The sequence below is a fragment of the Choloepus didactylus genome, chromosome 7, assembly GCF_015220235.1.
Source record: "Choloepus didactylus isolate mChoDid1 chromosome 7, mChoDid1.pri, whole genome shotgun sequence".
Taxonomy (NCBI): domain Eukaryota; kingdom Metazoa; phylum Chordata; class Mammalia; order Pilosa; family Megalonychidae; genus Choloepus; species Choloepus didactylus.
Window position 1 is genome coordinate 17,949,752 of NC_051313.1, and position 13,906 is coordinate 17,963,657.

General features: G+C 39.4%; 1 protein-coding gene across 4 annotated transcripts in view; it reads right to left on the minus strand.

Annotated features, from left to right (window-relative positions):
- L3MBTL3 (L3MBTL histone methyl-lysine binding protein 3) overlaps window positions 1-13,906 on the minus strand; it is a 135,557-nt gene that overhangs the window by 82,346 nt on the left and 39,305 nt on the right. For all 4 annotated transcript variants that reach the window (XM_037844221.1, XM_037844218.1, XM_037844220.1 and 1 more), the window contains 3 exons: window positions 9,552-9,687; window positions 7,946-8,037; window positions 5,251-5,402 (listed from right to left, as the gene is read on the minus strand). In XM_037844221.1, the coding sequence (XP_037700149.1) occupies window positions 5,251-5,402; window positions 7,946-8,037; window positions 9,552-9,687 (380 nt within the window). The remainder of the gene's footprint in view (window positions 1-5,250; window positions 5,403-7,945; window positions 8,038-9,551; window positions 9,688-13,906) is intronic.

Here is a 13,906-nt window from a genome sequence, read left to right on the forward strand (position 1 = left end):
TCTTATAACAGACTCCAGTAGAGGACTGGGGCCCACCTTGAATGAGGTGGGTTACCTCTCAATTGAAACAACCTAATCAAAACGTCCCACCCACAACAGGTCTGCACCCACAGAGATGGATTAAAAGAACATGGCCTTTTCCGGTGTTCATAACAGCTTCAAACTACCACAGTCTTGTACACTGCCACTTCGCTGAATTTATTTGTTATCTCTGGAAGCTTTGTTGTGGATTTTTTTTAGGATTTTCTGTAAATAGGATCATATCATCTAGAAATAGGGAAGGTTTTACTCCTTCCTTTCTAACTTGGATGCCTTTTATTTCCTTTTCTTGCCTAACTGCTCTTCTAGTGTAATGCTAAGCAATAGTGGTGATAGTATCCTTGTCTTGTTCCTGATCTTAGAAGGAAAGCTTTTAGTTTTTCACCATTAAGTAGAACGTTAGCTGTGGGCTTTTCATTTATGCCCTTTACCATGCTGACAAAGTTTACTTGTATTCTTAGCACCATAAGTATTCTTATCAAGAAAGGGAGCTATATTTTGTTAAATGTCTTTTCTGCATCAATTGAGATAACAATGTAATTTTTTTCCTTCATTCTGTTAATGTGCTGTATTACATTACTTGATTTTCTAATGTTGAACCACCCTTGCCTACCAGGGATAAATCCCACTTGGAGTATAAGTATTTTAATATGCTGTTGGATTCAGTTTGCCAGTATTTTGTTGAGGATTTCTGCATCTATTTCTATAAGAGATATTAGTCTGTAATTTTCTTTTCTTGTGTTATCTTTATCCAGTTTTAGTATGAGGGTGATGTTGGCCTCATAAAATGAGTTACAGAGTATTCCCTCCTCTTCTTTGACTATTCCTTCTGCCCCTTTCTCTCTTTCTTTTCCTTTTGGGTCTCTCATAACGTGTATAATGGTGCACTTAATTTTGTCCCATAGCTGTTTTAGGTTATTTTCACTTCTAATATTTCATTTTTCTTTCTGCTTCTCAACCTGACTCATTTTTTTATCCCTCTCTCCACATTTTCTCCAGCACTTGTATCCCTCTGTTTATTTACTTAATTTTTTTTAAATTGAGATTGTTCAGATACCATACAACTATCCAAAGATCCAAAGTGTACAATCAATTGCCCATGGCACCACCATACAGCTGTGCATCCATCAACACAATTATTTTTTTTCAATTTTTAGAACATTTTCACTACTCCAGAAAAGAAACAAAGACACAAAAAAGGAAACTCACATCCTCCCATACCCCTAACCACACCCCGCCCCCCCCCATTATTGATTCATAGTTTTGGTATAGTACATTTGTTACTGTTGATGAAAGAATGTTAAAGTACTACTAACTGTAGTATATAGTTCGCAATAGGTACATATTTTTTCCCTATATGCCTCTCTATTATTAACCTCTAGTTATAGTGACATACATTTGTTCTAGTTCGTGAGAGAGATTTCTAATATTTGTATAGTTAATCATGGACATTGTCCACCACAAGATTCACTGTTTTATACATTCTCATCTTTTAACTTCCAACTTTCCTTCTGGTGACACGCGTGACTCTGAGCTTACACCTTCACACACCTTTTAGCACTAGTCGTTATTCCCATTACATGCTACCATCACTCCTGTCCATTTCTAAATATTTAAGTTCACCCTAGTTGAACATTCTGCTCATGATAAGCAACTGCTCCCCATTCTTTAGCCTCATTCTATATCCTGGCAACTTATATTTCATGTCTATGAGTTTACATATTATAATTAGTTCATATCAGTGAAACCCTGAAATATTTGCCTTTATGTGTCTGCCTTATTTCACTCAATATAGTGCCCTCAAGATTTCTTTATCAACCCATTTCTTTTGAGATGGTTTTGTTCAAACACTACACATTCCGTCCTAAGTAAACAATCATTGGTTCCCCGTACAGTCACATCTTTATGTATTGAGCACCATCACCACTCTCTATATAAGGACATTTCTTGCACAAAGACAGAGGAAGAGTCAAAGAAGGCAGAGAGGCAAAATGAAAAGGCAAGAGAAAGAGAGAAAAACAAACAAACAAAAAAACTTGATAGCTAGAAAGTGACAAAAGGAAAGACAGCATTAACCTAAAGTAGAATAAAGAGTCAGACATCACCAATGCCTGGAGTCCCATATCCTTCCCCTATTCCCCACCCCCTCAAATGCATTTAGCTTTGGTATATTGCTTTTGTTACATTAAAGGAAGCATAATACAAGGTTTCTGTTAATTCTAGCCTCTAGTTTGCATTGACTGTATTTTCCCCCCAATCCCCAACCTATTTTTAACACCTTGCAGTGTTGACATTCATTTGTTCTACCTCATGTAAAAACATATTTGTACCTTTTATTACAATCGTTGAGCATCCTAGGTTTCCCTGAGTTACACAGTCCCAGTCTTTATTGTTCATCTTTTGTTCTGGTGTCCCACATGATCCCAGCCTTCCTCTTTCAACCATATTCTCAGTCATCTTTGTTCAGTGTACTTACATTGCTGTGCTACTATCTCTCAAAACTGTTTTCCAAACCTCTCACTCCTGTCTTTTCCTTTCTGTCTGCAGTGCTTCCTTTAGTGTTTCCTGTAGAGCAGGTATCTTGTTCACAAACTCAGTCATTGTCTGTTTGTCAGAGAATATTTTAAGCTTTCCCTCATATCTGAAGGATAGTTTTGCCAGATATAGGATTCTTGGTTGGTGGTTTTTCTCTTTCAGTATCTTAAATATATCACCCCATTTCCTTCTTGCCTCCATGGTTTCTATTGAGAAATCCACACATAGTCTTATCAAGCTTCCTTTGTATGTGATAGATCACTTCTCTATGTCTTTCATAAGAGAAGGGAAATTTTCATTGATTATTTCCTCTATTATTGCTTCTGCCCCTTTTCCCTTCTCTTCTCCTTCTGGGACACTGATGACACATAAATTCTTGCTTTTCGTTTTGTCTTTTTAAGTTCCCAGAGACGATGCTCGTATTTTTCCATTCTTTTCTCATCTGTTCTTTTGTGTGTAGGCTTTCAGGTGCCTTGTTCTCCAGTTCCTGAGTGTTTTCTTCTGCCTCTTGAGAACCGCTGTTGTATGTTTCCAATGTCTTTCATCTCTTGTGTAGTGCCTTTCATTTCCATAGATTCCACCAGTTGGTTTTTTGAACTTTCAATTTCTACCTTACGTACGTCCTGTGTTTTCATTATATGGTTCATCTCTTTTGCCATATCTTCCCTAAACTTTTTGAATTCAGTTATTATTAGTTGTTTCAATTCCTGCATCACAGCTGAAGTGCAAGTTTGTTCCCCTGACCAGGCCATAACCTCATTTTTCTTGGTGTAGGTTGTAGTTTTCTGTTGTCTAGGCATGGTTTCCTTGGTTACCCCAATCAGGCCTCCCCAGACCAGAATGGGCTAAGGTCCCAGAAGGAAGAAATATTCAGTATCTGGTTTCCCTGAGGGTGTGTCTTAGAAAATTGGTGCACCCTCTGATGCCTCTGGTCACTGTGCTTTTCTGCCCAGCAGGTGGCGCCTGTCAGCCCGTAATTCTTGACTGGTGTAAGGAGGTGTGGCTGTTTTTCCCCAAGTTCTGAATCAAAGGTACTTAGTAGAGCTGGGCCCCACCCCTTTCCTCTTAGAGAAGATAGATGCCCTAGGGAGAGGTCATTAGCATTTCAATGGTCTCTCTCTGCCTGTGCTATACCCTTGTCCGCGTCACAGAACTAGGAACTGAAAATGGCTGAGGCTTTCTCCACTGAGTCGAAAAAGGAACAGAGCTAGTCCGAGGCGACCCTCCAGCTCTCCAAGGTCAGTCATCACCCAAAGCCTCTGTCTGCTTGTTGGGGATTCGTACCTCACAGTGAGCAGTTCACACTCACTAATTAAAACCCCAGTCGGAGCTCAGCTGAGCTATATTCGCTTGCTGGGAGAAAGCCTCTCTCTGGCACCACGAGGCTTTGTAGCTCGGGCTGTGGGGGAGGGGTCTCCCGATTTGAATGCGCAGTTTTTACTTACAGATTTTATGCTGTGATCTCGGGCATTCCTCCCAATTCAGGTTGGTGTATGATGAGTGGACGGTCACGTTTGTTCCCCTGCAGTTATTCTGGATTATTTACTAGTTGTTTCTGCTATTTTTAGTTGTTCCAGGGGGACTACTTAGCTTCCACTCCTCTCTATGCCGCCATCTTAGATCCTCCAACCTGACTCATTTTCAAGCATCTTGTCTTCAAGTCCAAAGTCTTTTTTCTGCCAGCTCCAATCTGCTCTTGAAACCCTCCTCCTGGGCATTTTTCACTTCCGTTATTGTGGTCTTCAACTCCAGTAGTTCTGTTTGGTTCCTTTTAAAAAATTTTCTCATATTGTTCATTCATTGTCTTCCTGATATCCTTTAAGTTCTTTGTTTGTACTTTCCTTCAACTCTTTGAGTACATTTAAGATCATTTTTTTAAAGGCTTTGTTTAGTATGTCCACATCCCCCTCTTTTTCATTGGTGTTTTCTATAACTTTATCCTCTTCCTTTGGATGGGCCATCATTTTTGTTTCTTTGTTTGCCTTGTACTCTTTTGTTGCATACTTTATATTTTAATATTTTAAAATGTTAATTCTGAATTACTCCCTGGGATGTCTGTTTCACCAGGAAACTGAATTACAGCAATCACTGAACATGCTTTGGTATGGAAAACCATTATTTAAAATGTGTAATCAAAAAGAGATGACTTAAATTATTATAAATTATTTTATCATTTTATTACATAATTTTATAATATGTTGCTTCTACCACTTTATGCATTCTATCTAAAAACTGGAAGGATTAAAAACAATATTTCTCAATTGATATATTTGTATGTAGCTACTATAAAAGCTACGGGGCATGAAAATAGGAAAAGAAGATTAAAATAATTTCCTAGAAAATAATAAAAAGGCATCCCCCCAAGATGACAGGGAAAATGTGAGTCTGCCTGTGTACGTGTGCATGGGCATATGTTAGGAGAGTAGAGTGTGTAAGAATTAAACCTCACTTCCATAGCAGGAAGTCAATTAAAATACAAATCACAAAGAACCATTGAAGCATTTAGACATATTCTCCATGTGGAATAGGTTAAGTTAAAAACCTGGTGTATATATATATATATATAAACATATACATAGTTACAGGCTTTGCATTATCATTGCTTTTAAATCATCTACCTGGTTTACTTAGGTAAACATTAAATTAAAAAGCATACTCCAATGGAAAATGTCTCACCAATAGTCATAGCTCTCATCCCAGTTGTCAAAATGTACCAGGAAACGATTGTCCACCATATCTGTTACCGTAGCAACACAGATGAAAGCAGGATTCTTTTTGTCTACAGCTTCCAGCTTCATTCCAACTCGGAAGCCTGATGGGATCACTGTCTATGCAAACACACAGATTTAATTAGAGATAAGCACACACTTAACAGCGAGACCTTCTCTCTCTCTGCCCCATTGTTCTAAGGCCCTGCATCCATCATTCTTTTCACTTAATTTAAAAACCACAGACCAGTTTCGCTGCTTGCTGCTTTCCAACAGGCAGGTATAAGAAAAAGTCCTCCTGCTACACCCAACGAACTAGCTAGCCTCAAAACTATAACGTCCACAGCCTCACTGAGTTTGAAATAATTAATTTTAATGTAAGGCTTTGTACCTTAGTTAGAAGACTATTTCTAGTCAAGCAAGTTTTATTCACCAGAGACTCCCCTTTTCCCTTTTTTCCCTTGATTACAGATTGAACAATGAAAATCATTACATACAAAGTATGCACTTAATCAAGTTAAAAATGTGCATGAGTCAGTACAAATCACTCCCACTTCGGAAACGATCTCTCAACAGAGAACTCTTCCGAAAGTAGGTCACCTTTGTAAAGGAAAGGCTGCAAATCATCACTGCTTTTACTTAACACTACAGATACTTTTATTCATAACAACAGCAAAAAACTGCCTGTTAATATGCAGAGCCATTTAAAATAATTTTTGTAACCCACAGATTATCAACTATCTGGGACATGAAACTAAAACAATACAAGTTCAGTAAGAGTTCATGCTTGAGACACCGTTAAATGTAAACTCCTTACAATGTTTTGTGAAGAAAAATATCCTAACCTCAGAGTAAGTGTACCTGGTAATTAATTATGCCAATCCCACTCTTTATTAAGTCATTACTACCATTCTTTTAAAAAAAAATCCTTCTGCTCAGACTGAGTATACAGATACTATTCTAAGCACCTCAAGCAAGAGATATTGCCTCTCTTGTCACTGTAATTGCACAGTTATGATTACAGAATTGTGGACAGCTGTGTATCTGAAAGTGTTAGACTACATCCTGTCTGAATTGCAGAGGCAAGACTAAGGACAGGCATCCTTACTATAAATTTAAGTCCCCAAATTATTTATCAGGGTTCTGACCAGAACTATTTGAGTCTTCTGAGGTAGAAGTATCTAGAAATAGGAAAATTAATTGCCTCCGGCATACCAAACACATGGCATAAGATTAAGTTGTATGTTAGTAAAGCACAGAATTTAAGAAGACAGTGCAAGGCAGATAATCAACCCCCGACTGAACTCATCAAAGAATCAGACAGGGATGAGGGAACCCGGAGCTGTGGCAGGAGGCTGCCTGACCTCCATGGGGTGAATCTTGACAGAGAATACCTACCGACAATGCAGGATTTCTATTCCAGCAATTAAGCTGTCCTCTCAAGTAAGAGACTAAAAAAACAATGTGGCTCATTATCTCTCTTGGTTTCCTAAATTAAGACATACACACCTCCTCTTCAGTTCTCTAATTCAGCCTGGCTCATGTTTAAATCGATCACAGAATACTCCAGCTGTTAACCTGCTGCTGTGAGGGCTCCATCTAACAGACATTCCCAATGGAGGGAATTTGGAGTGGAGGAGATAAGGTTTGTCTCCACTCCTGAAACTTATTTTCATTTGGAGGGAACCCCATTACTGGCCTCTCCACACTCTCTCCCTCACTGTCACCTGATTTCTGAATTTAGGAGGAGGACCAGGTCATACTCTTGAGGACAAGCCAGCCTACAGGGTACACGGTTTCCACTCTGCTCCTTTAGGGGCAAGCTCTGTCCCTGCAGGACGGCAGGTCCTCCTTGGCCCAGTGCCCCCTGTGTGGCATGAGTCGGGGGAAGAGGGTGGGCAGTTAATTGTTTTAATTCTAGAGATCAAAATCAAGACACTCACTGTCTGCATATACAGGCCGTATCCTCTGACCCAGCCCATCAGTTATAAGGATGAAATTTTGGCTTTCTGCCTGCTTGCTATCCTCTCTTCTTCTCAGTCAGATCAGAATGGAGATGGGGAAGAAGAGTGTAACTCACTGGCTACTTGTTATAGCAGCTCTAGCAAACTAAGACAGGCCCCTGAGAAAAGCCAAGAGAGGAACATGTATTTAAGAGTAGGAATGCAGGTCAAGAAATAGAAAATGCACACACTCCCAGACTTGCTTATGTTATACTGCAAATAAAGCTATAAGCTGGAGTGAAGGTAAATCATAAACTCCAGCTACCTCTTGCATGTAAATCTAAACAGGGCTATAGTCACTCACTATGTGAATCCATTTGAACAATCCTAAATAAGTGAGAATTACAATGAAGTATCACAGTTAATCTAAGCTACTGTTTATTCACCTTAATTGTAAACTAGATCTTTTACTTGAAGAGAAGACCTAGGTTTTGTACAATGTTGCCTTCTACCATTCAATTAAAAAGACAACCCTGATTTCATTATAGCATACATGTTATTAGACTGTAAGCTAATTTTAAAGTTTAATTAAGATAAGAGTACACTATTTACTAAAGCAATAAAATTTATTATAGTTCCCTGTTATCACTTGTAATTTATCCTACGAAACACTCTATAACCACCTCTTTTGAAAGGAAAAGTTATTTTCAATGTACTTACTATGTTCTGATTTTCAAATAATGACTTAGGAGCAGCTTGAGCTTTGCATGTCTTGAGATAGGTCTGCCAATTAAATTCTTCTTCTTTATATCCTACAGTAAGCACATATCAACAGAGAGTAAAATAACAAAATATTTCACACTTAAGTTTTCCCTTCCCACTTTTATTTGTAAATCCAACATGCCCCAATCAAACAATCAAATGATCTATTGAAAAAAAATCAAAGTTTAACTCATAAATTAGATTTGGCTATGTTTATTTTCAACAAATGGTATTATCTTTTCAATTCTGAATGAATGGTAATGGTTATAAGAAAAGGAACAAGGAAGTAAATATGCATTGTACCCAGATGGACTTGTTTTCATTACAGTGCTAATTCTATCAGTATATTGATAGAATTCCTCAGCAGTAGACTATTGAACTGTAGTAGTCAAATTCTTTATTTTTCCCTCATCTGTTCTATTTTGAGAGGCTAACTTGTGGCAACAATTGGGAAGTTTGAAAAACAAAAATTGCAACAAAACAGATAAAATCCTTTTTGTCCCTCACTGCAAGAATGACAATGCAAGGTTTATAAAGCAAGTACGTTTGCAAATTTCAATAAAGAAAACAATCTTCCCTTAATTTTCAGAATTGGATTAAAGCCAACACATTCTTTAAAAGGAAACTGAGCATTTTATGTCCTCTGCAAATGTGCCCTCTTCTACTTCCAGTAAAGTCCAGAAGGCAGCAACAAAAGCATAGCCAGGAATCCATCATGTATCAGGGCTCAATTTACATAAAGGTTTACAGCTTTCCTTTTTTACCCTCATCTTTTCTATGTTTTTGTTTCATCCTTAACCTTCTAAAAATACCATTCTGCCATTAATTTTTCACTTAAAACCAAGGATGACAAGTCCATTAAAAAAATAGTAACTCCAAGACACAGCAAAAAATATCAAACTAGTAACCTGGATTTACTGACATCAAGTAAATACTACTAAATGTAATAGCTGAAAAACAAGAAATCAATATATTATCAAACACATTAGGGATACATTGAAAAAGATAACATGTTAATCTTTGCCCTTCATGTAAACACGAAACAGGCAAATCACTGGCAGATTGTAAGAAAAGTAATTGCTACTAGTTCAACCCCCACCTAAACCAATTTTTAGTGTTACAGTCTCCTTTCCAATCTCCTCAATATTAAGAGCAATAATTTAAATGCATAACTTCTCAGGATTTTCTACATACTAAAAGTATCAGTAAATAAACTTAGTTGTGTAAACTGGCTAGAACTAATTTTTTAGATCAGTTTTTTCAAGGATATACAACCAATAATGGAAATCTGTAGCTATAAGTTATTTGTAGTCAAAGTTAGGTATGCTGCAAATGCAGTATTACATGGAAATAAGTATATGGACACAGTTAATTCTCCTAAGCAGGAACCTACTTTTTAAATTTCCTTCATTTTAGTAAATGTATTTTTCATCATGAACAATACGCTTTAAATTTGGGCCCATCTGAATGATCATAAAGTCTGAATTCTTAAAAATTCCAAATTAGCATGTAAGAAAATGCATTTCTCCTTAATTTAAAATAGGAAACAAAAATGTGACAACACCTTTGGGAGGATGGAGTTTGTGGCTGGTTTTCTCACACCATCCAACTGGGTGGATGTCCAGGGCGTCTGCGTTCACCCAGAAGTCATAGCAGTCAGAATACCCATCAAAGTGAAGCTTTATCCGGTACCCACAAACCTGGAGTAGGTAAAGCAGGTTGGCCAATTAAAAAAGCAAAACAGAATCTTCATATACATAGCCAAAAGTCAATTAACATGATATCAGCTTTGATAAAGACTATGTTAATCAAACCACCTTTCTTAACAGCAAGAAAAACCACCAAATTACAAAATCGCCAGGCAAAGGCTATTTACTGTATCAGGAAGAGCTGAGCTGCAGGGTTCTGGCAGCCTCCCCAGTCACATTAGAAACACGTGAATACAGATAAAGAATGGTTTTCCCAGGTAGCCACGTCCTCTCCCCAGTCCCTACACGGCACGAGCAGAGGCGCGGGAAGCGGGCAGGCCAGCACAGGGCACGAGGCTCCAGCAGCCCTGAGGGTGCTCCCGGGCACTGTCTGCAGCTGGCTCTCTCCTCTCTACACTCACCACACGGCGAGCTCCTCGTGCAGACACGGAGAAGCTAACGGATTCTCCTCTTCACCCGTAGCTGGGCTGGGAGGAAGACCAAACAGATGTCCCCAATTCACCCCTGGATGGGCCAGGCTCTCTGAAACACCAGGGAGAACTCTGAGGCCAAACAGCCCCAGGTCCAGCCTGGGGAGGCTGTGAGGGAAAAGGTCGATGGGTTTATGGGACTTGAGCTGGATCATGCTCTGCCCTCAGCTCTAGGGGAGAAGGCTTGGCCATGAGCACCTGCACCGCAGAAGCCTGAACGAGGAAGCTGTGACAAGCATGCAGGGCCAGGGCAACCAGTCCCAGTGTGACAAAGGAGCTGCAGAGTTACTGCCATGGGAAGTTCTAAAACATGTTGTTAAAATTCTAGCAACAGGACAAACTGTACAGGTGAGTGAGTCTATGAGAAAAAGGATACATGTGAGTTCATGTGTAAATATGTACATGCATATGTGTGTGCATATGCATGTGTGTATGTATGTGTGCACACATGCACTCATATATGTGAATTCACAGGAAGAAGTCTGGAAGGCTAAATGCCAAACTGTTAACAATGATTTCTTCTAGGAAGCAGGAGGGAGTTGGGAAAGGCAAAGGAAAACGATGGACTTTTTACATTTTCCCTTTTACGTTATTTTTTCAACTTGAATATAAGTATTATTTACATAACATTTACAAATGCTTTCAAAATTAAAAAAAAAAAAAAAAAGCTGACTCCCCTAGGTAGACTACAGCCTCTCTGAAGAACAGAGATTAGGGTGCCTGGGAGGTTAGATCTCTCAAGAAGGATAGGTGACTGCCCCCATGCTCCACACCCACCCCATGCTGACAAGGAGCTCTGATAATCCTTATCGCTGGCCAAACCTAGGTTTTACTCAGCTGTCCTTAGTCAATGCCTAAGAAATAAGCCCATTAGTAATTTAATCCCTCTAGTTCTCTCAAGGCATGCTGCTCTCACCCCACGGGGCAGCTCCAGGCCTCTGCTCTCCCAATGTGCCCTCGGAAGATCTGCCACAAGGCCCCCTCTCCCCTCATGATCCCACATGCTAACTTCCCAAATGTCCCCTCTCACTCAGTCAACCCAAAGCCCTGGCTAACTCCTCCTCTTCAGCCCGAGTAATTTCTCCATCATACGCCTCATTCAATACCCTGGCTTCTTTCCTCCCCTCTGTCCCCCCCGCTTCAAACACACACTCCCATGGATCTTGTCCCAGGGACCTCTTTGCCTCTTGAATAGTAAATAAAACATCTAACCCAATGAAAACATTCTCTTGTTCTTTCAGTTTGTTAACCAGTTGCTCCCAATACACCTCTTCCTCAACCTTATGGAAAACTCTGGTAGCTCACCTTGATCCTCCTACTTTCCCCCTAGCAGCCGCTTCCCTCAAGCCTCCCTCCCTTCCCTAGCAATCACTTAAAACATTTCTTGCCAATATCTTAAGATATTTGCCTCAATGTCCTCCTCAAAACATCTGCTTGGTAAAATTCCATTAACCCAGGTATCCCCTATTCTGCATGTACACATGGCCCGTGAGTGATGTAACTATGAACTGGGCTCTCCAGGCTGCACAGCAGTCCTCTAAATCGTCCACCTAGTTTCCCTTCTCCTTCTTCACAAATGCCTTTTCACATGCTCCCCTCTCCTTAAGCTTCCAATCTACCCCCTTCCACCCTCAGTCTCGGCCACTGGTTCATATTCTATGCCAGTGAAATTCCCTCAAATGTCTGCTTCCAAACTGACAAGCATCCTGCACCCACTCTAGCCCATCCATTCCCCCATCCCACCTGTTACAAGGCTACCAGGGGCTCCCGTCCTCCTGGCTAAGGCCTGTTCCTCCTCAAATACTCTGGTCCCTCCGTCTGCCATCCCCTCTGTATCAATTATCTGTTCTCTCTTACCTTTCCAATACTCTACTCCCTAGAGGTGACTTTAGAATTCAAACAGTCTCCAGCCTCTTCCCGTCTCAAGAAATAAAAAAGGAATGAAGGAAGAGAGAAAGGGAGGGAAGAAGAAAAAAGGAAAAAAGAGAAGTAAAGACTGTCTCTCAGGCTTGAGCCAACAAATTCTCAAATCCTCTGGGTGAGAATGAGACCTTTTTGGATGACATAGAAGCAACGTGCATCAAAAATTTAAATGTCTGTAACTTTTAACCAGGCAATTCTAGGAATGGAGCCTACAGACACACCTATGAAAAATATAGACATAAAAAAGTGTTCACTGCAAAAAAAAAATTCTCATTTTTGTATTAATTAGAAAGTGAAAAATAGTGAGTTGTTCATCAATATGAGAGCAGCTAAATGAATTACAGCAGTTCCATGAACTGGACCCAACAGTGAAAAAGGTATGCATATACAGTATAACACATAAGATATATTAAGTCACAAAAGCAGACTGCAGAATATTGTATATCATATGATACCATATATATGTAAAAAAGAGAAAAATATATACATGTAAACTTGTATATAAAGAGAAAACCATCAGGAGGAAACACAGCAAACTGTTAAGGGTAATTTTCTCTAGGATGCGGAGTGAGGAAAGAGGTATTGGAATAGAAGATGTCTTTTTTACAATACATATTCTTGAACTAGTTGAATTTTCCACAGTGAGCAAACATTACTTTTATAATAAAAAACTAGATAAACAAAAATAAATCTCCTTCAAAAATGAGAGTTGAATCATACACACACACACACACACACCTTTAAAAAGTCCCCTTCATTTTTTTTACAGCTAAGCTTCTCAAAAGCTCAGTCTACACTATCTGAATCTGCTACCTTGCAATGCTTTCATAAAACTCACTTCTACCCCAAACACTCAATGAAAACTGCTCTGGCCGAGGGCACCAACTACCTCATCTTACTTGAGGATGACCACAGCCTGGCCACAGCTGCTCCCTCCCTCCTAAAAGCCTCCTTTCCTCGGTTTATGTGGAAGGCCCCACTCTCCTGGCTTCCTTCTCTGTCTTCAGTCATTCCTGGTCAGTCTCCTTTTCTGGCTCTTTTTCTTTTGCCCAGCCCCTACATGCTGGTATTCTTGAGGATTAGCAACTCATTCTTCGTCCTTCCCTGGACAAACTCATCCGCCCCAAAGGACAAACACCAATTCTGATTCTCCCCTTCCAACTCAGGGCACCCAACAAGGACTTCCGAGTCTAAGACGGAGAAAGCACATCCTGTCTTACCAAGTCAGAGAGGCAGTGAGGATTCTCACACTCGAGGTAAAATGTGAAAACAAAGTTGCACACCAGTTTTCTGATAAGAATAAAAGAATCCAGCCATTTCCTTTTAATACCTATTACATTATTACAAGCTGCAAGTGACTTAACTTTTATGCTTCAGTTTTCTCATCTGGAAAATGGGGGAAATGGGCTCAAAAGGATACTTTAAGAACTAATATGAATATCTCAATAAAATGATGATAAAAAAAAAAAAATAACTAATATGAGCTAATACCATAAAGCCTTTAGTTTGGCACCTGGCATGTGCTATGTAAACGTATGTTATTTTTCACTTTGAATGTCATCACCCAGATGTTGCTAGGTTCTGTAGGAGCCAAGCTCCTTACAAATTATGTCACTGAAAGAATACAATGAAAAGCAAAACTAAGGCACAAGAGCATCTGAGTATTTGGGGGGCAATTTTATAACGAAACATTTCACTGTCTTAAGGGAGTGAGCAAGGAGGTTAACACAGAAGGGAAAAAAACAAAAAAACAAAAAACACTGAATTCTAAGAAACGCTCTTCATAACAGACTGTACTGACATGGACCTTTTTTTTC